General features: G+C 37.3%; 1 protein-coding gene across 1 annotated transcript in view; it reads right to left on the bottom strand.

Annotated features, from left to right (window-relative positions):
- Positions 1-21989, bottom strand: part of COL25A1 (collagen type XXV alpha 1 chain) — a 604312-nt gene that overhangs the window by 278979 nt on the left and 303344 nt on the right. Inside the window, 2 exon segments of the mRNA XM_043971186.1 lie at positions 5548-5555; positions 13066-13110. Coding sequence (XP_043827121.1) covers positions 5548-5555; positions 13066-13110 — 53 coding nt within the window.

The following is a 21989-nucleotide window of genomic DNA, read 5'->3' as shown; positions in this document are numbered from 1 at the left end:
TCTGAATTTATCTGGAAACTTTAGTGTCTTGTTGAAAGTCATGAGTTTTCTGGGTGGCACAGTAGATAGAACACTAAATCTGAAGTTACAAAGGCCTGGGTTCAAATTCGGCCTCACTTGCTAAGTGTGACTCTGGACAAGTCATCTAATCTCTGTATGCCTCAACTTCATCTGTAAAATAAAGATAATAATAGCACTGTCATCCTAGAATTGTGAGGATCCAATGAGATAATATTTGTAAAGTGCTTTCTAAACCTTAAAGAGCTATGTAAATGTTGGCTAATTATGTAGCAGATAATGTATAAAATCATCATATAGCTGATGGAGGAGCATTGTATAGAATGGCTTTGCAAATCCCACTTCTGTGAACCAACAGGTGTCCTTAAAATAAGCAGTAATACTTGGTACAATAAAGGCAAATCTACTAAGAATGAAATTCCTCCTTGGTCCCCCTTCCCTAATCCACAATGATTTTCTACCTTCTTCCAAGTTCAGTAGCTTCTACATGGTAGTCATTTCATACAATACAACTCATTATATATCTATAAAAATATTCTGTTTCCTTAGATTATGGTCTACCCATACTTTCAGTGAGAGGTGAGTTGGAGCCAAGCCAAACCAACTCATGAGAACTGATGTATACCTAAGAAATTGGCAAACACTACAAATTTGGGCTTGATTTAATGTTTTGTTGATTTCTAGACAAGAAAGTAATGGAAGAAAATGTTAACAATTCAGATTAAACTTAAAAGTGTGCTATTTGTACTTTTCCCCCCAGGGAATTAGTTGTTAAACATTTGCCAAACATTTGCCAGCACATCATTGCTCTCAGAGTATGAACCAACTTCATAAAATATTCTCTTTATGCAAAGACACATTCTTCATCATCACTACCCAACATCACAGATCCCAACAGTCAGTTTTTTATCTAATAAACATTAAACTACCATATCTTCACTATGTCTGCTCCAGTACCAGGAGATAGGCTGTGTCTGAGAAAGGCCTCAGGAAGCTAGGTAGCTCAATAGATAGAGCTCAGGACTGAGATTCAAGAAGACTTGAGTCTGAAGATTGATTCAGACAATGGCTATATGACCCTGGGCAAGTAAGTCACTTAACCTCTCTGTGCCTTGGTTTCCTCAAAAAAATGGGTATTATGATAGTACCTAACCACAAGGTGCTATAATTAAATGAGATAATATTTGTAAAATATGTTGCAAAGTGCTAACAGAATTATATAAATTGTTTTCTCTGTACAACGAAGAATTCAGCTTCTAAGGTCCTTTCCATGTCCAGAGCTCTTGTCACAGAAAGCAATTCTAATCTTCCTTGAGGTTGAACAGGGCTGGTGGCTCCGAGGGACACAATTCTCTATTCCATAAGACGAAGTGTCAAATAATATAGTGTCAAGGGCTCTGGATTTGGAGGCACGGACTTTGGGACTGAATTCTGAATTTGCTAGTGACTTCCTGTGTAAGTTAAAGAAAGTGATCATCTCCCTGGTCCTCAGTTTCCTCATCCATAATATAAGGATTGAGCACCAAAGTCCTTTTCATCTCCAACTTGTTTTGATCTTAATGCTTAGCAAAGTCAGATAATAGATAACACAGAAAATTCTTAGTGAAAACTAGAAACTATATAAGATAGAGCAGGATATTATGAATAACATGAAGAAGGGAAGAAAGAACACATAACCTTCTTTTCTTGTTGTTCAGTCATGTCTGACTCTTCATGACCTCACTGAAGGTTTTCTTGGCAGAGGTATTGAAATGGTTTGCCATTTCCTTTTGTAGCTCATTTCACAGGTAAGGAAACTGAGGCAAACAGGGTTAAATGACTTGCCCAGGATCAAGCAGCAAGTAAATTGTCTAAAGTCAGATTTTAATTCAGGAAAATGAGTCTTTCTGGCTCCAAGGACCAGGCCTCCAAACACTGGGCCACCTAGCTGCTTACAACCTTCTTTACTCAATAAAATCCTAAAATTTGAAAGTGTCTGCTTCTGAATTGTGAACCAACTTTTTTTTGATTCAGAGAAATGCAATAATGAGAAGTCTTTAACTTAATGGTTTTACAGAGAGGTGTGTGTGTGTGTGTGTGTGTGTGTGTGTGTGTGTGTGTGTGTATGTGTGTAGAGAGAGGGAAGGAAGAGCATTCCTAATTCAACTGCCACATTGACCAAAACAGCTTTGTACCCATAGCCTGGCCATTTCTTCTGCTTCTTACATCTGTCAGCAAGAGTCTACAATTCAATCAAGTTGACAATTGTTGATGGTACATAGGGCAGAACAGACTGTACAAAAGAGTCCTATTTCACACCTCAGAGTGTTCAACACTAGCAACAATAACATCCTATTGCTGTCAGTCTCCTATGGCAATATAACTTGGAAGACTGATAGGAATCAAAATATCAACAGCAACAAGGCTCCTGTCTCTTTTATGGCTAAACTCCCAGGACTTGCTTCTTTCCCTTATTTGTGAAAATGAGTATAAAACTTCCTTTGAAAAATATGGCAGCAAGGTACTATTAACTCTACACAAGGTCAAAGCTTATGGAGAAACTGACCCCATTTTTAACCCATGATGGATAGCATTTTTTTAAAGTTTGATCCATTATTTGTATCTCCAAGAAACTCATACTGCTTAGTTGTAAAGGCATCTCTAAAAGTAGGAATTCTATCTTAACTGACTCTGAAATGAGGCAACATGATGGTCAGGCAAATATCATTGTATCAAATATCATTGTAGTGTCCAAACCGGATAATCTAAATGCTTGCATCAAATCCTTTGGAACAGTATTTTGTTGTATATTACATTTGTGTGAAGGAAAGTTAGAAAGAGCAGCTGATAATTGCCTAACTCTAAATTACATACATTACCATAAAATTGCCCCATTATAGTCTTTTGTGGTCAACTGCTAAGACCCCTGTGGTAGCAATTTACTTTTCTCAAAATGCATAGAGCTAAGCAACCAAACTAAATGGAATACATCAGGCACAAAAGTCCCAAAATGCAAGCAGAATAGCTTCCTAAGGAGTAAATGGACATGTGGGATCCAATACCAGTTGGGTTTAGAATTAAAATGATCAAACAATTATCTCAATATACAAAAATGTTCAAATTGAATAAAGGAAACATTTGAAACAACACACAGAGCTAGCTGTATTTGTATCCACATGTCCTGTCATTTCCCAAGTATTTTTAAATGAAAATATAATGATGACAAGAGTTGTTAATTTTCCCGGGAGAAGCATTAGAAATGAGAATTGAAAAAAAAACAAACAAATGAGGGGAAGCAGGTCACACCCCAAATGAATTTTCTAAAATTCAAACCCAACGAATAAACATCCGTGACACCCAAAGTTAAAAACGTTTACTATCTTTTCTAGGAATGAAACTCTCTGAAATTTACCAATCCATTATTCATTAGGCATCTTATGTGCTGGCTTATTTGTGTGACCTTAGATGAGTCACTTAACTTTCCTGGCCCTCAATTTCTTTATCCAGAAAATGAAAGAACTGGACCAGGTGGCCTCTGAGGTCCCTTTCTGATTTAGTTCTATGATCACCTATGATAAGATCTATTCCTCTCTGGTTTGCCTATGTTGAGAATCCCCAAAAGTACACATGGACACTTTGTAAGTTGCTTTGATTGTGGCAGAAGTAGTGCTGATAGTGATGATAGATCTCATTGATTTTCTTTGGGGGTAGGGAGTGAGAGATACAAATGAAAATAACTGCCATTCTATAGATCACCTTAAAGAAGAAATAAAATCAGAATCTTCCTCTCCCATTTTTTTGCTATGAACCAGAACTCAATCACTGGGTACTCCATCCAAGGTGTTTTGTAATTAGGAATTACAATTGTAATTAAGAAACTAGCCAAAGCACTTTTTCATGTATGAGATCATTTCACCTCATGCCTAAATTTCTTGTAGTGAGGCTCTCTTTTAAGAGAGAATAATCAATATTCTTTTTAAATCTTGCTAAATGAATGACACTAATTTTCTCTCAGCCACAAAAAAACTATTGATTTCAGCTAATAATATGATTTGAAAATACAACCGAAGTCTGAAAACACAGATGTCAGACTAAGATAGATACACTGTAAGTTAAGTGTGGTAGATCCAGCCTTTACTTTAGATATTTGTTATGATTTAGGGGATGCGATTTAATCCATGGTGTGTATAAATACGTGGCAATAAGTCTGAGTCATGTTTCAGAAGGGTTATGATGGATAAAGAAATGTTATGTAAGATGAACAATGGAAATCTTTATGCCTGGGATCAATCTGAAGGAAATGAGATTAGCAACTGCCTGCAGTGTCGAGAACCAAACCTGAATTCTAGAAATCTGTAAGTAACCATGGAAAAGCACTGGGATTTAAGGATCCCTTGGGCTGCAAAAGGAGGCCCCGAAAGGAAGTCTTGAACCCTCTGTTCAAGCTGGGCTCTCCAGGGTTCTCTCTGGGCAAGAGTGGTTTGTTTCTAGTATAAACTGCCGAGGTATAAAGTTGAAGCCTAGGAGGAAACACTTACAGACCCAGGGCATACCATCTGCCTGCATTAAAGGAAAGCTAAAAGTCAGTTACAGAACAGAAATCATTCTCATGATTTATGTTTCATCCCTGAATTTTCCAGGAAGACTGCAAAAGATATTTGGGAAGCCAACATTTCCTCTGAATAAAGAAAACTAGTATACACTAAGCCTCCTGCTCTCTCCGGACCAAGTCATCCTGTTAGATGAGTTGCCAATGTGTGCTCAGTGAACAGCGCAGCAAACAAGCTTTGGGGGATGTGAAAGTATCTCAAGGCCAACTCTTGTTGCTACTGTAAATACCCAATGCCCAGTGTGTCAGGCAGCAAATATCCAGGATATTAGTCAAAAACACATCCCATGCAAAGGGGACAAGATAATCCATTCCAATGAGTGGAAAACAGAATGGAAACTATACAATTCTGACCTACCCAAGTGAGAGAAAAAAGCAAGAAAAACTCTCAGAGGCCTGTAGTCTTTATGCAGGCAAAACTCCAACTTACTTCAAGGGAATTTTGCCTTAGGAGGGAGTATTGGACAGGGCCTCCAGGGGATATCATTTTCATGATCACATTGTTATCTCGATTTGGTAGACTAGCAAATGCAAATATTTCAGATACAAGTTTAAACAGATGAAATGAGCTCTGAGATTTCTATGAAAAAGAAAACACGGAATTCCAGGGCTGAGAGTTATTGGCAATGGAGCTCAAACAAAAAAGTAACACTTTGAAAAATGAAGGAAGCAATGAAAAACTGTGAGAATACTTACAGATTATTTGGTTCCAAAATACTACTTATAAGGTTGCTCCAACAAAACTGTGCTTAAAGACTGTCCCCAATGATATGCATTTAAGCAACTGCTCAGCTGTTCCAGAGACATTGTTTTAAAGAAAAGGCACTACCTTTCCTCTAATTGAAATACGACCTGTTGAACCACAGTGATGTTCTAACAATGTTTAGACAGACACGATCCAGATTAATGTAGAAGAGCCAAAATGTATCGAATATACTTACAGGAGGACCTGTGAAGAAAAAGAAGACAAAAAAAAGAAAATCAGTTCACACAATTGTAGAGATACCGAATAAAAATTATAGCACATCTCAAAAATCTGACTTTACAATGGAAATGAGAATTAATTGAGATATACTAAGGAGAATTCAGATAAAAGAGGGAATCTGATTATGATTGTAATAAATGGGTTAGAGGAAGCAATGTTTGACTTCTTGAAATTTACAAAATTGGCCAAACCAGGAGTCTATATATAAGATTGATGTAGGGGGCAAAGAAGGGGTTAATAGAAAAACCTAAGGTCCAAGCTCTAATTCAGATATTAGCTCCAAAAGGGAGTTAGACCCCAGTTAATAGATAACTTACAAGTCAGGATGCTAGGTTATCATACCCACAGTGATCAGTACCCATAACAGGACCATAAAGGGTCAGGCCATATAACAATAAGACACAAGACAAGGGTATAGAAATTCTAATGAAAATGGGAAACTAGTCATGGAAAACAGAGACATGCACAGAAAAGGCCAAATTTGGCCCCAGATTCACCTTATGACATATAAACCCCCAAAACACACCTCCACTGAAAAAGGTACCTGCCTCGGGGGTTGGCTTAGGACCCTAGGAACTCCAAATTAGGATAAGCCCTCCCCTGTACCTCCCAAAGGTGGAGAATATTACAATGGGTAGAACAGGCCCTCCCTTGTACCTCCCCAAGGTGGAGATTATTATAATGAGAATGATAAATCAATTTATCTATATGATGAATATAACTGTCTTTTCTTTCACTATTCGAGAGATACCTTTCCACTTTTCTGGTTCTCTCCCTGTGATCATTCACAGCATTGCAATAAAACTTGGTAAACTGAGTCACTGAGTCATGTAATTCTTTTGGAATGACTCACGATCAATTTGACCCCAAATTCAGCTCACATCAAGATTACCCACAAATGTTTTTCCTCCAACGACCCACTACAATTAGTATTGATTGTAAAGACATGAGCATGAGAAAGACTTCAAACACATAGGCAGTTCTGCTCAGCAGCTATATTTTATCATGAAATCATATGCCATGCCAAAAATACTGAATTTAAGATTTCATTTTCAGAAATATCATACATATAATATTTTGTCTAACCCACCAATTCCAATAAACCATGTAACCAGGCATTTCATTTCATCTTGCTTACAAAATTATGGATTTTTTTTAACCCTGAATATTTGACCTTAGCATTAGAACAAAATACTCAAGTCTAGATCTTATCAATAAGGAAAGATTTAATGGTCACTTGATTCTATGAAGCATTCCTTTCATCACCTCATTCTCACTCCCCCTCCCCTTCCAGAACTCACTTACAAAAGATATGCCATGCAAAGTTCATACTGAATGAAGTAATATTTGTACATATTTCCAATTATTTAGGTCCAGTGGGTTGGTAGAAAAATTCTTGAGGAAACTACCAAAATCTTGCAAATCAAATCTAATAATTTAATCATATTAAGTGATGCAGCTGTAATTCCCAAATCAATGACTTTTCATTAGTTTTTGTTTCTCATTATGTTTTTTAAAAGGAAGGGCAAAGGAGGCCCCAATGATACAAATTTAATATTTTTAAGCATTCTTTAGAATATACTGTGAAAGAACTGTCATTTTCTTGTCTTTCTAGAATGTCTTTACCCTTCATCCTTCAAGCAAAGTGGGACAAGCTGATAAAACTTCATTGGATTCCTTTGAAGATAGCCCAAGGAAAAGAGGATGCCAAAATGATACCCTCGATAAAGTCTTCTGATGAAACTCACTTAATCCCTTTCCTTCATTTTGAGTGAGGAGACTGAATAAGTATAAGACTGGGATTCAGGAAACCTGGGCTATATTTTCAGTTTTGTCATGAAAAAACTGTGATATTGGGTTAATAATCTTAATCTTAATCTCCCTGGCTCTACTTTCTTTTTCTGTTAAAATAGGGATATTATCCTGGATTCAGGTCATCCAAGTCTTTAAAGTTGACCTATGTCCAATATAACCTGGTGAATATGTAATCAAATTGATAAGTCTTTGTGGACTTAGATACAGTACTACAAACAGAGAGGACTACAAATTTAACACAAAAATGATGTAATTTTGAGACTCTTGCACTAGGGGATCTTTAAGGACTTTGTAAGTTCTAAAAGGATCTCATTTTGTGAATATTTAGCAATATTCAAAATCCCCAAATTTGAGTGTTTCTTGAAACATTTAAATAGTGTATTCACATCCAAACCAAATAAAAGACAAGTGTTTTAAATATTTGAACCTTATTGGGTATGTGTTTTACAGTACACCGTAATGACATCATATTTTTCTTATAGCAGTTCATTCTGCAAGTACCCTAGGCCCCCCTTTTCTTTTCAAAATCAAATTAGAGGGATGCCCATCAATTGGGGAATGGCAAAACAAACTGTGGTTTATGATTTTAAGCAGGATGATTTCAGAAAAAACCTGGAAAGACTTACATGAGTTGATGTGTAGTGAAGTAAACAGAACCAGAAGAATACTGTGCACAGTGCCAATATTGTTCAATGAAGAACTGTGAATGAATTAGCTATTCTCAGCAATATAGTGATTTGAGATGAATGATAAAACATACTGTCCACCTCCAGAGATAGAACTAATATTGATTGGACCCAGATTGAAACATGCTTTTTCACCTTTCTTTCAATTTTTTTGAGTCTTATACAAAATGACAAATATGGTAATGTTTTACATAATTGTACATGTATAACCTATATATGATTGTTTACCGCCTTAGGGAGGGAAGAGAAGAGAGAGGGAAGGAGGGATAGAATTTGGAACTCTAAACTTTAAATAAAAATGCTAATTAAAAAAGGAAAGTGATGGAGAAAATGTTAGTTATGCATATTAAATTTGGAAATATGTTTAATGTGATTGTACATATATAACTTATATGAGATTGCTTTTTGTATTAGGGAGGGAGAAAAAGTTGGCCCTCAAAATCTTATAAAAACAAATGTTGAAAACTCTCTTAACATGTAATTGGAAAAAAATAAAATGCTATTAAGATTGAAAAAATAATGCATATTAAACTTAAAAGGGTACGGTGTTTTTAAAAAATCTAATTCAGCTAGGGCAATTATATTTTCAAACTCACTTTATAGCAAAAGAAAAAAAAACAAAAAGAAAGATTTAGAAGCATGCTCCCTGTTCTGAGACAGCTATTGACTCAGAGATGTTGCATACATCTACTGACTCCTCCCTAGGGATGTCACCCTCAACTACTTGCTAGGACATGGCCATGGCACAGCCTTATTACACAAGAATAGGGTATAATGAACTTTATCTGAACAATGTGAACTTAACCTAATGGAAACAACAGTAAAAAAAACACAAATCCTGTGCTAATAATCTGGCCAAACCATGACCGTAATAATTCTGTAGTCCTCTCCTTTACAAAGCTATATGAAACTAGGGAATGGCTGACTAAGGTGTGGTATGTGATAGTGATGGAATAAAAGCAGCTTGGTTTTAGAAATCATGGAAAGACTTGGATGAAGTAATGCAAAGTGAAATAAGTAGAACCAAGAGAACATAGTATACAGTAATATCAAGAGTAACTGTGAATAACTAAACTATTCTGTGTCGTATGAACATTCAAATTAAATATGAAGAACTTATAAAGGAAACTGATATCCACCTCCAGAGAAATAACTGACATATGGAAGTATGTATTGTATGGTTCTACACATATATCTATACCAAATGTTGACTTTCTCTAATGTGAGGTTGGGAGGGAGGGAAGGGGGACAACTCAGAATTCAAAATGCAACAAAATAATTATTTAAAAAACAAAGCTACATGCAAACCTGTATGTAAGTATAAAATATTTACCCCATTTTACCAGATAATCTGTTTGTGCACCTCTACTCATGTGGTAAAATATGAAAGTTTTTAACAGTCGGTTAGGATAACTGAAAGACGCCAGTTTTTCAAGGACCACCCTTTTGGGGAGATGAACAGTCCACCTGCTGCGCATGACAGACTGCCTGCCGGGTACAGTCCGCCTGCTGCGCTTGTCAGACTGCCTGCCGGGTTTTTTGACTTCCGGGGTGGAGAGAACGAGAGTAGGCCTTTTTTTTGCCTGTTTGGCGGGACTCCTGGCGGCGCGGCACAGACGGTCTCCCTCACTCCAAAGGTGGCCTTTTCGGTTTGGTGAGTTTTTATAAGGAATATAGACTAAGCCTAGATTTAAGACGATTTGTACTGTATTTCTATTTTCCTATCCTTCTAATCAACAACACCTTATATACAATAAAGGCTCTATCTAGAAAACCAGAAGCTTCTTCCATTTACTAGTCTGAGAGATAAATTAAGGGAAAAGTTAAGTAGGGGAGATTTATGATCTAATATCCAATTTTAAATCTCACAGTTTGGCGACCCCGAAGGGACCTTAAGGACCCTCCCACCCTCCCTAGTTTGGCCATAAGCCGGCTAATTCGGTGGATTTTCCAAATACCGCCCCCCCCACGGACTTTCCCTTTGTCTAATCTCCCTTAAAGACTTTAAGCCTCTAAAAGTCTTGCTTTAAACAGAAAAGCCAGCCCAGTTTAAAGGGCAAGATGCTCGAATATTCTACTATCCCTTTGATTTTTCTCATCGGAATGTATTGGGACAGCATAACATCCCGACTTAGAGGAATAGTTTACTCAATGGTCCTTCATAACATTATTGGTTTTTTCCTCATTCAGGCAGCAAAAAGTTTTTTGTATAATAGTATAAGTGAGAATCTTTGGGAAAATACGTTTAATATAAGTAGAAATTTTATGCCTGCAATTGAAATACCTTTTAATACCACATCCATAGTTCATACGACTAAGGATTTTATTTTTTTTGTTTTTGTTTTTTGTTTTTGTTATTATCATTGTTATGATATGGGGGAAACTCTCACATATAGAGAGAGACCTCAAAATGGCTGTTTCTACTAGAGATGATCCAAGTTTAGAATCAGATCAGCAGAAACTACTCCCTCTGCAGGAAGCTATAGAACATAGTAAAAAGGGAGTGCCAATTCAAGTCAGAAAATATAGCCCCTTTAGACCAAGTGACTTGAGCACATGGAAATCAATCATCCCTAGTTTTGAGAAAAATCCAAACACTGTAATTTCACAGTTAAGGACTATATTTAATGCATATCAACCCAGTTGGGCTGATGTTACTTGCCTTTTGGAAACTTTACTGTCCCCAACTGAGATTACAGATATTATCTCAGCAGGAAATGCCCTTGTGGCGAAAGGTAAGGCCGATGTGGAATGGCCTCTAAAGGATCCAGAGTGGAATTATAATGATGATAGGGATTTCCAAAGATTAAAAGATGCTAGAGAAACACTTCTGAAGGGAATGGAATCTTGCTCTAGAAAACCGGAAAACTGGCAGAAATTTTTAAGCCTACCTCAGGAGGCTAATGAAAGACCAAACAGATTTTATGATAGACTTTGTGAGGCCGCTAGACAGTACACCAGATTGGATCCAGTAGATTTAAGAGATTCCTATATCGTTCTCAACACATTTGTTTATAATTCACTGCCAGAAATACGCAGATACTTTCTGAAACAATGTCCAGACTGGAGAAATCTCACAGTAGATAGAATTAAGGAACTTGCAAATTATGTCTTTGACTCACGTGAGGAAGATCCAGATCACCCTAAACAGAGCATTCTGGCACCAGCGATTCCTAGTCAGCCATGTGAACACCGGAGCAAGGACACTAAGGTGTTTTGTTACTGTCGTAAGGAGGGGCATGAATTGAGAGAATGTAGGACTTGGAGAAGAAATTCTAATTCTAATTACAGGCGAAATCAAAATAGAAATAGATCTTTTTGGAGGAATACAGAAAGGCAGTACCAGAATAATGGTAACCAAGGTCCCCCTCAGAAGAGGACACAGGAATGACGGTGTCTTGGGGAGGAATGGAACATAGATAATGAAAGCCATATATTCCCAGATCCGGATTTTTTGAATGCACTTGTGCCAGTCCATTCACCTCCCCAGAGTAATGAACCACATGTCACCTTAAAAGTGGAGGAGACTTATTATGATTGTCTGCTAGACACAGGAGCCTCTAAATCAGTATTAGTAAGCAAACCAGATGCTGGGTGTAGACCTGTAGGATTTTTGAATGTAGTGGGAGTCTCAGGAAAGAGCCAGAGAGTGGCAAAATTGAATCCTCGCATGGTATCTATGGGGCCCTTAACAGTAGAACATTCATTTTTACTCATGCCTGATGTCCCTGTAAATTTATTAGGTTGTGATCTCCTTTGCAAGCTTAGAGCAACCATATCTTGTGCTCCAGATGGGGCTGTCTCCCTACAATTGCCAGAGGATACTGTTCATTTATTACCAATTTTACTTACAGAAGCTCAAGGAACAGCAGGGGAGGTATCCAAAATCCCCTCTGACATTCCTGAGTCTTTATGGGCCTCATCCCCTAATGAGGTGGGGCTCCTTAAGTCTGCCATGCCTGTTACCTTTAAAGTTAAGGGGGGACCACCCCCCTCCATTCCACAGTATCCATTGTCTAGGGAAGCAATAGAAGGGATCACCCCTATAATTGAGGCTTTGAAAAGCCAGGGTATTATTATTCCATGTCATCACTCTCCATGCAATACTCCCATTTTGCCAGTTAAAAAACCCGGCAGGCAGTCTGACATGTGCAGCAGGCGGACTGTACCCGGCAGGCAGTCTGTCATGCGCAGCAGGCGGACTGTTCATCTCCTCCCCAAAAGGGTGGTCCTTGAAAAACTGGCGTCTTTCAGTTATCCTAACCGACTGTTAAAAACTTTCATATTTTACCACACTGATAAACACATACGTCTAAGTCCATATACTCATGTATATATTCAAGGGGCAACCTGGTGTAGTGGATAGACAAGCAACCTCAGAGTCAAAAAGACCTGGCTTCAAGTTCAGCTCTCAGAATATCACTTAACCTTTTTGATTCCTCAGGCAACTCTCTAAGACTAAAAGTAGCAAGATAGTTGTCAATCTACATTGGTAGAGGGAGTTTTCTTTTTGTTTTGTTTTGTTTTTGTTTGTTTGTTTGTTTTTGTTTTTTATTGTTTTTTTGCCGGGCAAAGAGGGTTAAGTGACTTGCCCAGGGTCACACAGCTAGTGTCAAGTGTCTGAGACTGGATTTGAACTCAGGTCCTCCTGAATCCGAGGCCAGTGCTTTATCCACTGCACCACCTAGCTGCCCCCCAGAGGGAGTTTTCTTATGGGAATCCCCTATGCCAATGAAATTAGGTTTAGACTAAATATATAGATATATGAATCTCTGTTGGAGTGGCCCTATACAAACACAGTCTAGAGGAAAATGATTGTAAAAACTAAATAATCTTAGAAGTACAAAAGATAATACTTATTAAAACAATACAGTAAAAGAATATACTAGGAAGAGATGGCTGCCTAAATGAATCTTATTGACCATACACAGACATCAAATTCTTACAAGGCAAAGCCAAAAGTTCAAACTTACCAGATTCTCCTCTTCTTCCCCTCTTACCACGTTTCCCAGGAGGGCCTGAAACAAAAACAAGAGATTTCTCAATTATTTGTTATTTTAAAAGTGTCTCAATACTAAGGTTATTTCTAGGAGGCCATTTAGACAAAAATCTTACTTTACAATTAAAATCTTAACAAAGTCAATGCCATTTGGTGACTATTAAAATATTTTATTCCTAACACCCTCTCTAGCCTTCTCCTCCTTTTTGTGGTACTTAAGTCCCATAAAAACTCACTCTTTGTGAAGGAGTATTAATTTAAACTGAGGGGAAAAAAATCTTCCTTTGCGTTTTCAAGGAAGAAAGAAAATGAAAAATATAAATAAAACTGAAGGCACATTTTTCTTGGAAAAATAAAGTGATTTTGAAAAGAGGATGATAACTGTAAAATCACAGGATCATAGAGCAAAAGCCGTAACTGACCTTAGACCTTGAAGAAACTGAGGTCCAAAAAGGCTCTAAGTATTACCCAAGGTAATACTCTTAGTATTAGAATGTAAGTGATAGAGCCAGGATTTAAATTCAGGTCCTAGGACCCCAGGTTTGATACTTTTTCCACAACACCATATTGCCTTCCATAAAGTGATGGTAATTAGCAATTATGATTGCTACAATTTCAATAAGCTCATCAAGACCACCCCTATAAAATGGGTATGACCACTACCATAAAATGCTACTTAATAGGAACTACATTGTACTTTTCAAGAATAAAACAAATTGTTTTATGGGAAGACATGGACAAGAGTCCCACAGGATGAAATGGGTTGCAATGTGCATTACTGGAGGGGAGTACCCACATCAGTGAGATCACAGAACTACCAAAGTATTTTAGAATTCATATTTACCATGAATTTAGACTTTCTCCAAATTTATTCAAACTAGTAAAATTAGATATTTATTCAAATGGTTAAAACCTGGGTTTCACAAAGAGATGACTATAACTGGCATACATCCAATATGGAGAAGAAGAAATCTAAGGTCACAGATAATCCAAATCTGTTCATGATCTTCAGGTTTGAAGGGTCATACTTTCTAGATAACACAAAATGACCAGTTATCTGTCTCCCATTGTGAAAAATCTCATGAAAAGAAGTACTCATCTTTTAAAAGTTATTTTATAATATTATACATGCTTATAATTATTTTTTCCCACCCCCAAGAAAAAATCAAACTCTTTAGCTAGAAACATCCAACAATATACGAGATAACCTTAAAAAATATTGGATGGGATTGGTATTGGAAGTATGTAATATTGGAAGTATGTAAGATGGGATGGCATGATGATACATATCCACGAGATAGAAATGCTCAAGAGAAGACTCCTTCATTAGGTGAGAAGCAGGATTGGATGACTTCTTAGGTTCTTCCCAATTCTAATTTTCTCTACATTTTAATTCTATGAGTCTATTTTAAGTATCTAAGTTTTCATTTCTCAATTTTTATCTTATGATGGTGACACTTGTTCATTCTTCAGTTTCAAAGACGACAAATGACATCATGATGTTGGGATAAAATAGTAAACGATGGGTGATGACTTGCATGTGAATTGGATTTAAATGAGGCAGTTGCACACAATTGTCAGCCTCATTCTCTCTTCCTGAGTCACTGAAGTCCAGTGGCAGGACAAAAGTCAAGATGATTGGCAATGGACAGTGGATGACCTTGGAGCCTTCAATGTCTGACCAAGCTCTAAGCACTCTACAATGTCTGCTTTAGTTGCCTTCATGACTGTTAGAACAAACTGTTTTTATCCACCATTCTGCCAGGAGAAGTTGTCACATGCTTGGGATAGATATTCCCCCTAAGTCACAAACAGGTTTGAGGCCTGTCTTCACATTCTTTGGGTAGATACCCCCCTAACTCACCAAAGGATCTGAGACCTATAAGTTACCTTCAACCTGATTTAGCCCATCTGCCCTGATGGTTTCACCAGAGTGTGGCTACTAGACATGCTACAGCTTCTTAGAGCCACAGGTGAGAGTAGGGTGGACACCAAAAGTGCTGGTCCTCCTTGAGCCCATACTCCCAGCTAATTTGTAAAGAGAAAGGGGCTACCATTCCCACTTCCTACTGTAACTTGTATTAGCCAAATAAACATTTGTTGAATAAACAGAGGCTACTGTAAAACTCTAGACCACTGTACCAAGCATGACGCTAAGTGATGAAGATACTTTAATGGAATTGTCATCTTGTTTATGTGAATGCTACATCCAGTGTACAAATGAGATTGCACCCTATTCACATCTTATCCTATGTAACTCTTGTTCATATTCCTCAAAGATTCTTCCACAGTGTCTATACAAGATATATGCACTGATGGACCAATTCTATGAGATCTTTTCCATGTCATTGTCTGGACAAAAAGCATTCTTCATCTTCTTGGTTATCTAATTGTATAGATGATTAGTTCAAACACAAAATTTGGAGTGCTTATAAAGCTCATTTCAGAGACTCTGAAATAGTGGAGGTTTGTCACAATCATCACAATGTTATTCAGAGACACACATACTTCTATAGGACCTCAGCAGCTGTAGGGAATCCTCCTTCCAGTTAGACAATATACTTTACATCTTCCATTATGATAGCAAACAGGTTTAATGAACATGTGTCTCATTGATATTTCATCAATTATCCTTTTCTGACAATAGTAAAATCTTTTATTTTGTTTCCCTAACATTTGGCATTTGCCTCTTTTTTTCGGATATCTTGAGACTTGAGCCCTCAACTCGCTCAACATTTGCCACCTCTGTTTATTCTTGGGTCTGGTTCCAGGGGTTCTTCCCATATTTGTTTTCTCTAGAGGTATTTCTACTTCCTCATGCAGCACATTGGGGATTCTGATATGAATCCGAATGCTGTGGCTTGCCTGTCATTGATGTAGAAAAGAACTAGTGATAGTAATCTTTACAGATCATTTTCTATTTTTAATCTCATTGTCCTTTTTCCTGTTTCATCCTTAAATGCCCTAGGGATGATCTGGCTTAGTTGAGTCTCTTGCCAAACTTTCTATAAGCTTTTTTTTTTCTTTTCTATAGCTTTTCACTGTAAAACAAAAGAGTACTGGTCATATTCATCCACCACCATTGTAAGATTTTCTAAATTAATTTGTATTCTAAACAATTAATGCATTTGACTTCCATGTCCCTCCATTTGGCAAGGAGATCAAGGTTCTTTTGTCCTTGACAGTTTCTAAATTTTTTGACTGCCTCGTTGTGGCAATTGATTAATTTTCCACAGAAAATGGTAATGTCTATCCTTTTATCCTCTTCTCATTTGAGGTAGGTGGTTCAGGGGGAAAAAATCACTAAACTTCCAATCAGAAGACCCGAGTTCAAATATAGCCTTAGACACTGATTAGTTGGGTGACCCAAGTAATTCACATAACCTCTGGCTGCTGTAGCTTCTTCATCTATAAAATACATCTACAAATAACAGTACCTACCTTCTGGGATTGTTGTGAGGATGAAATGAGATCACACATTTCCAGCACCATCTGCCAAATGGGCTAGGTCAGAGTCAACTGTACACAGCTATCTCCTCCTTTTTATTCTTTGTTTTATTTTGATCTTTGCTCTAACAATTTGATGTTCTGATTGTGCATCAACAGTGACTTGGAAATGTTTGCCTCATTGGTAACCAATCATTTCTTGTCTATTTAAACAAGTAATTTTATTTCTTTTTTTAGTATTTGATATATCTTATGTTTCTGCCTCTTAACTCCCTTCTTGAGAAAAATCCTGGTTTTATAGGTGGGTAATCTACTAGCTTTTTTACTTTCAAATCTAATTTTCTAACATATTTTTCACTTTCCTATGTCCACTAAGTATTAAAATGTATGTTGATTTGACCAGCAGGGTCTTGTTGCCTTATTTAGAGAAGTCTCCCCTTCCTCTTCTTCTGCATTGGAATTTGAATTAGCTGCTCCATTTTCTTTATTGTGATTTTTGCAAATATTCATCATGAACATTTCAATCCAAGATGACCAAGTATCCTATGAAATTATACTTGTTTGAATGCACAATAAACCCACTTTATCAACACCTTCATTTGCTTCACCAAAGAGAACCTTTGATCTATCATTCCATTTAGCTGAAATTTCCTTTTTCCTTCTTATTCATTTGTACTGTCAATGTCAATATTAATTTCACTATATTTCACCTGTGTGTTAGGCCCAACTAACTCATAGTCTATACCTTCTCTAAATGCTTTAGTTCTACTATTCTCTTGGTTGAACCCCTGCCTTTGCCTCCAGGTGCATCTCATTGGCATGGTTTTCTCCCAGAATTCTCTTTTATTGCTCTGTCCCTTCAGTTTATACCCTAGGTTAGAATGTTAGAGACCACTGTCTGTGCCATAGAGCCCAGAGGTCCAGAACCTCCATTGAAGGCATTGTAATATATGCCATGGATATGACAAATAAAAATAAGGCATGTCTCTTGTCCCCATCAAAATTACTGTCCAATAGAGGAGTTCTGATGTGTACCATAAAACAGGGTAGAATATAAAATCACTTCAAGAAAGGTAGTGTTAAGATGCTATGGAAATTCAGAGGAAGAACAGATTAATATTGCTTTTTATCATTTCATTGAGAAGTGGGAAAATGAAGCATTTTCCAACAAATGACCTGTTAAAAAACCACTGAGCTAGTCTGTATCAGACCTGAGACATGCTTGGCTTTCTGGCCATCATTCTCAATTACACTAAATCAGTCTCCATTCCCTTAGTCATTGCAACTCTACCTTAGTTATTGTTCAGACAAAGAGAAAAACATAATTGCCACCACAATGAGAATTTAACTCTTATAATATTTTCTCTCCCCGCAAAAGTCCAAGGAAAATAAAGAATTGCCTGGTTTTGAAGAATGAACTGCTAAGCCTGACAACTTCCAAACTCCAAAAAGTTCAAGATACAAGTAGCACGTGGCCTTAGTGCCCTGGAGACTCAACTGGATATGGAGCTAAGGGATTCCACATGGAAACATTAGCATCAGAAATAAAAATATTGGTGGGCCAGTCAGATTCTCCCAAACCCCTCAAAAGACCTGGTCTGGCCATCTGTGTTTTATAAGTTTTTTTAAAAGGCAACAAAAGCATGATTTAAAGTATTCTGTGGGCCCTTTCATCCACCATTTTTGCAAATTACCATTGGAAATGGCCTGATTCTAATCCTTCTGAGACAGCTAAGTGACCTAATGGAGTTCTGGATCTAGAGTCATGAAGATCTGAAAGCAAATCCAGCCTGAGAAACTTATTGGATCTATGACCCTGGGCAAGTCACTCAACCTCTGTCTGCCTTGGTTTCCTCATCTGTAAAATGAAGATAATAACAAAACCAACTTCCTAAAGTTATTGTGAGCATGTTTGTCTCCCTCAATAGGATATGAGATATTTGAGACAGGAACAGTTTCGATTTTTCATTGTATCCTAGCACCTAGCACTTAACAAATGGTTGTGGATTATTGACTGAAGCATGTGGCTTCTTTATACAGAAAGGGGAAGAAAATGCCAGGACTTGTCTATGCGTCTAAGCTTGCGCCTAGGAAAACATAACTATTTGGTTAACCTAGGGATTCAATATCTTCAGAATTATTTGGTGCCTTCAGAAAATAGAGGGTTGTCTTTTAACTGAATTTCCATGGTTTTGTATATAGTCTTACTAGTAAATGTAATATCCTTTTGTTATATGCTTAGGAGAGATGAGCATATGTAACAATGAAACTGATTACAGATGACTGTTCCCTTATAAGCAAATACTTCAAATTGAAATATTCAAAGCCTGTCAGGATTCACAGCATAATTCTTGATTTTAAAAAAAGCTCTGTTCCCTATAAGACAGTTGATGTGCAGCATTATTATCATTATGAACTTCAATAAATTCTTTAATATTCCTGTAAATGAACAGATAAGCTTCAGTGACATACTCCCATATCAGGAAAACCAGTTCTATGGGTAGAAAAAAAATACAAAAATGCAAACCAAGGCATCAAATGCTGCTAGTTATAATAGAAAAATATAACTGCATGTTAGCATATTAACCAAAAAAAACATGAAAATGCCATAGAACACTCAATCGTTTCCCCATCTTATTTCCTTACCCACAAATGGTTGTCCCAGGAGAAGTAGGGAGTACCAGGATTGGGGAGAAGGAATGATGGACCAATCACACTAGAAGATTGAAAATACATTTAAGAGGCAGCTGGGTGGTGCAGTGGATAAAGCACAGTCCTTGGATTCAGGAGGACCTGAGTACAAATCCAGCCTCAGACACTTGACACTTACTAGCTGTGTGACCCCGGGCAAGTCACTTATCCCCCATTGCCCCACAAAAAACAAAAAAATTTTTAAAAAAAGAAAATACATTTAAATCTTGTTTAGTTGGCCTTAGGCATAATGTCATTTCAGGGATATTAATTAGCCTCCCTCCTGACTTCCCAACCTCAGGAGGGAAAGCAGAAGCTTGATACAATGAAAAGGGAACTGAATCTGGAAGTAGAAGACTTGAGTTTGAATCCTGACTCAACTACCTTTGTGACTGTGGGCAAGTCACTTGACCTCTCTTGGTCTCTTTCATCATCTGTACAGCGAGAGGATTTCATCTGATGACTTATAAGCACCCTTCTAGTGATAAAGCTATAATCCCATGAAATTCCTTTAGTAGTGCATTGTCTTTTATTTCATAATTAGGAATAAAAAGCTGAAAACATAAGTGTTTAGTTCAACAAACATTTAGTAAACATATGGTATTACATGTAAGGTTCTGTCCTTGGTGCTGGGGAAAACAAAGAAAATAAACAATTTCTGTCCTCAAGAAGCTTACATGACACTACTTGCAGAATATATTACATATAACATATAGCAATATGAACTAATTCTAAGCAGGAGAACACACTAACAAGTGGGGTAGGGATCAGGAAAGGGTGCTTGTAGGAGGTGATCTGTGCTTTGCCAAAAGCCACAGATTCCAAGAAACAGAAGTGGGAAAGGAGAAAATTAATTCACTCTAGAATCATTGACTTTTAGAATTTTTAGGGATGCTAAGGATTATTTAGCTAAGTGGAAGAGTGGGTAGTTTGCCAGACAGAGTTAAGAAGACTTCATTTTGAACTGTGCCTCAAATACTTACTAGCTGTGTGATCCCAAGTAAATAAGTCACTTAATCTCAGTCTCAATTTCCTCATCTGTAAAATGGCACCTATATCTTTATTATTGCTTTGTAATAATAAGATACTATTATTATTAAAATTGTTTAGTGCACTGACTAGCTGTCTCTAATCTCTCCCCCCTCCAATCTATCACCACTATCAAATGAACCTTTTTAAAGCACATTTCTAGTCATAGCACTTCATTATTCAAAAATCTGAATTAGATTTCCCCTTCCTACCTATGGCTTGCAATTTCTCCCAAATCCACCTTCCCTGCTGTATTTCACATTGGTCTTTCTCATGAAAATTCAAGTCCCCAGTCAAGCTGGACTCATCATTATCCACCAAAGATGCGTCTCCCCAAATTTTTCTTCTTCATACATCATTCAGTGTTTACTTTATTTTTATTTTCTATTCATGCTCTGACATCATGGGTGGAGGAAATATGCTGAGAAAACTGCCTCTACCAATACTGATCAACACCTTCTCTGCAGCTCAGTCTTAGAGAATTGTTTGGAGCACTGGGAAGGTAAGTGACTTGCCCAGGATCACATAGTTTATCCATGTCAAAGGTGAGACTTGAGTCAAGGTCTTCCTGATTTCAAGGCCAGATTTCTATTAACTACATCATATTGCCTCTCTGTTCTGTTTTGTATTATAGTTATCTGCATTTATGTCTTATTTTCCCTCCACTACTGTAAAGGAGAGGTGTCAAAAATGTAACCCACAAGATGGGCCAGCAGTATGCTCAAATTCTGCCCAATCTAGATTAAAATGTAACAGGGAAATAGTTAACAAAATAAATAACATAGATTGTGTTAATATGTGGATTTTTTTTTCAGTTTCCCAAGTTTTATTGCAATCCTGTGAGTGACCACAGGGAGGGCAACATGGAGATGTCTCTCAATATGTGGATTTCTAACACAAAATGTACCCACAGGGACCCTTAATATGGCTTAGTGTCCCCCATTTCTATTTGTGTTTGACACTACTGTTAAGTACTTGAGGGCAGAAACTATTTTTGTATCCCCAACCAATTACTTTTGAGTAAATGTTTATCTTGACTGTCTTGGCAAATGAATGAATGAATCCAGTTCACAGGCCTTATTTTACACAAGAGGAAACAAAAGCACAGAAAGGTAGTCATTTGCTAAAGACTCTCTGCTAGTTAGTGGCACTATTGCCACTAGGAACATAATTAGCATACAGCAAGGTCTCTTGCTGTTTCCCAAACCACACTGTTTTCTAAAGTTGACCTATTGCAATCAGCATGAATGATAATAGATCTTTTCCTATTTGTTCTAGGAGAAGGTTGGGGACATCAAAATGAAATTTCATCCACTTCACAACTTGGCCATCCTATTTACCCTCAATAGAAGCCATGCATGGACATCTTTGTCATGTGCAGGAACATATGCATACTTCGATGGAATCGTTAAGATATGAGTCAAATGATGGAGACCAATATTGCACAACATGATATACAAAGGCTTGATTTGTCAAAAACAAAAACAAAAATCTTTGGTATGAAGGAATTTTGTTCTCAAAGGATTGATTAACTGAAGTATCACTGCCATATTTAAATTAAGGTTGGTTTTGGGTTTTTTTTGTTGTTGTTGTTGGGTTTTTTTTTGCGGGGCAATGGGGGTTAAGTGACTTGCCCAGGGTCACACAGCTAGTGTCAAGTGTCTGAGGCCAGATTTGAACTCAGGTGCTCCTGAATCCAGGGCTGGTGCTTTATCCACTGCACCACCTAGC

Source organism: Dromiciops gliroides, chromosome 6 (assembly GCF_019393635.1).
Source record: "Dromiciops gliroides isolate mDroGli1 chromosome 6, mDroGli1.pri, whole genome shotgun sequence".
Taxonomy (NCBI): domain Eukaryota; kingdom Metazoa; phylum Chordata; class Mammalia; order Microbiotheria; family Microbiotheriidae; genus Dromiciops; species Dromiciops gliroides.
This window is presented reverse-complemented; position numbering and strand designations above follow the sequence as displayed.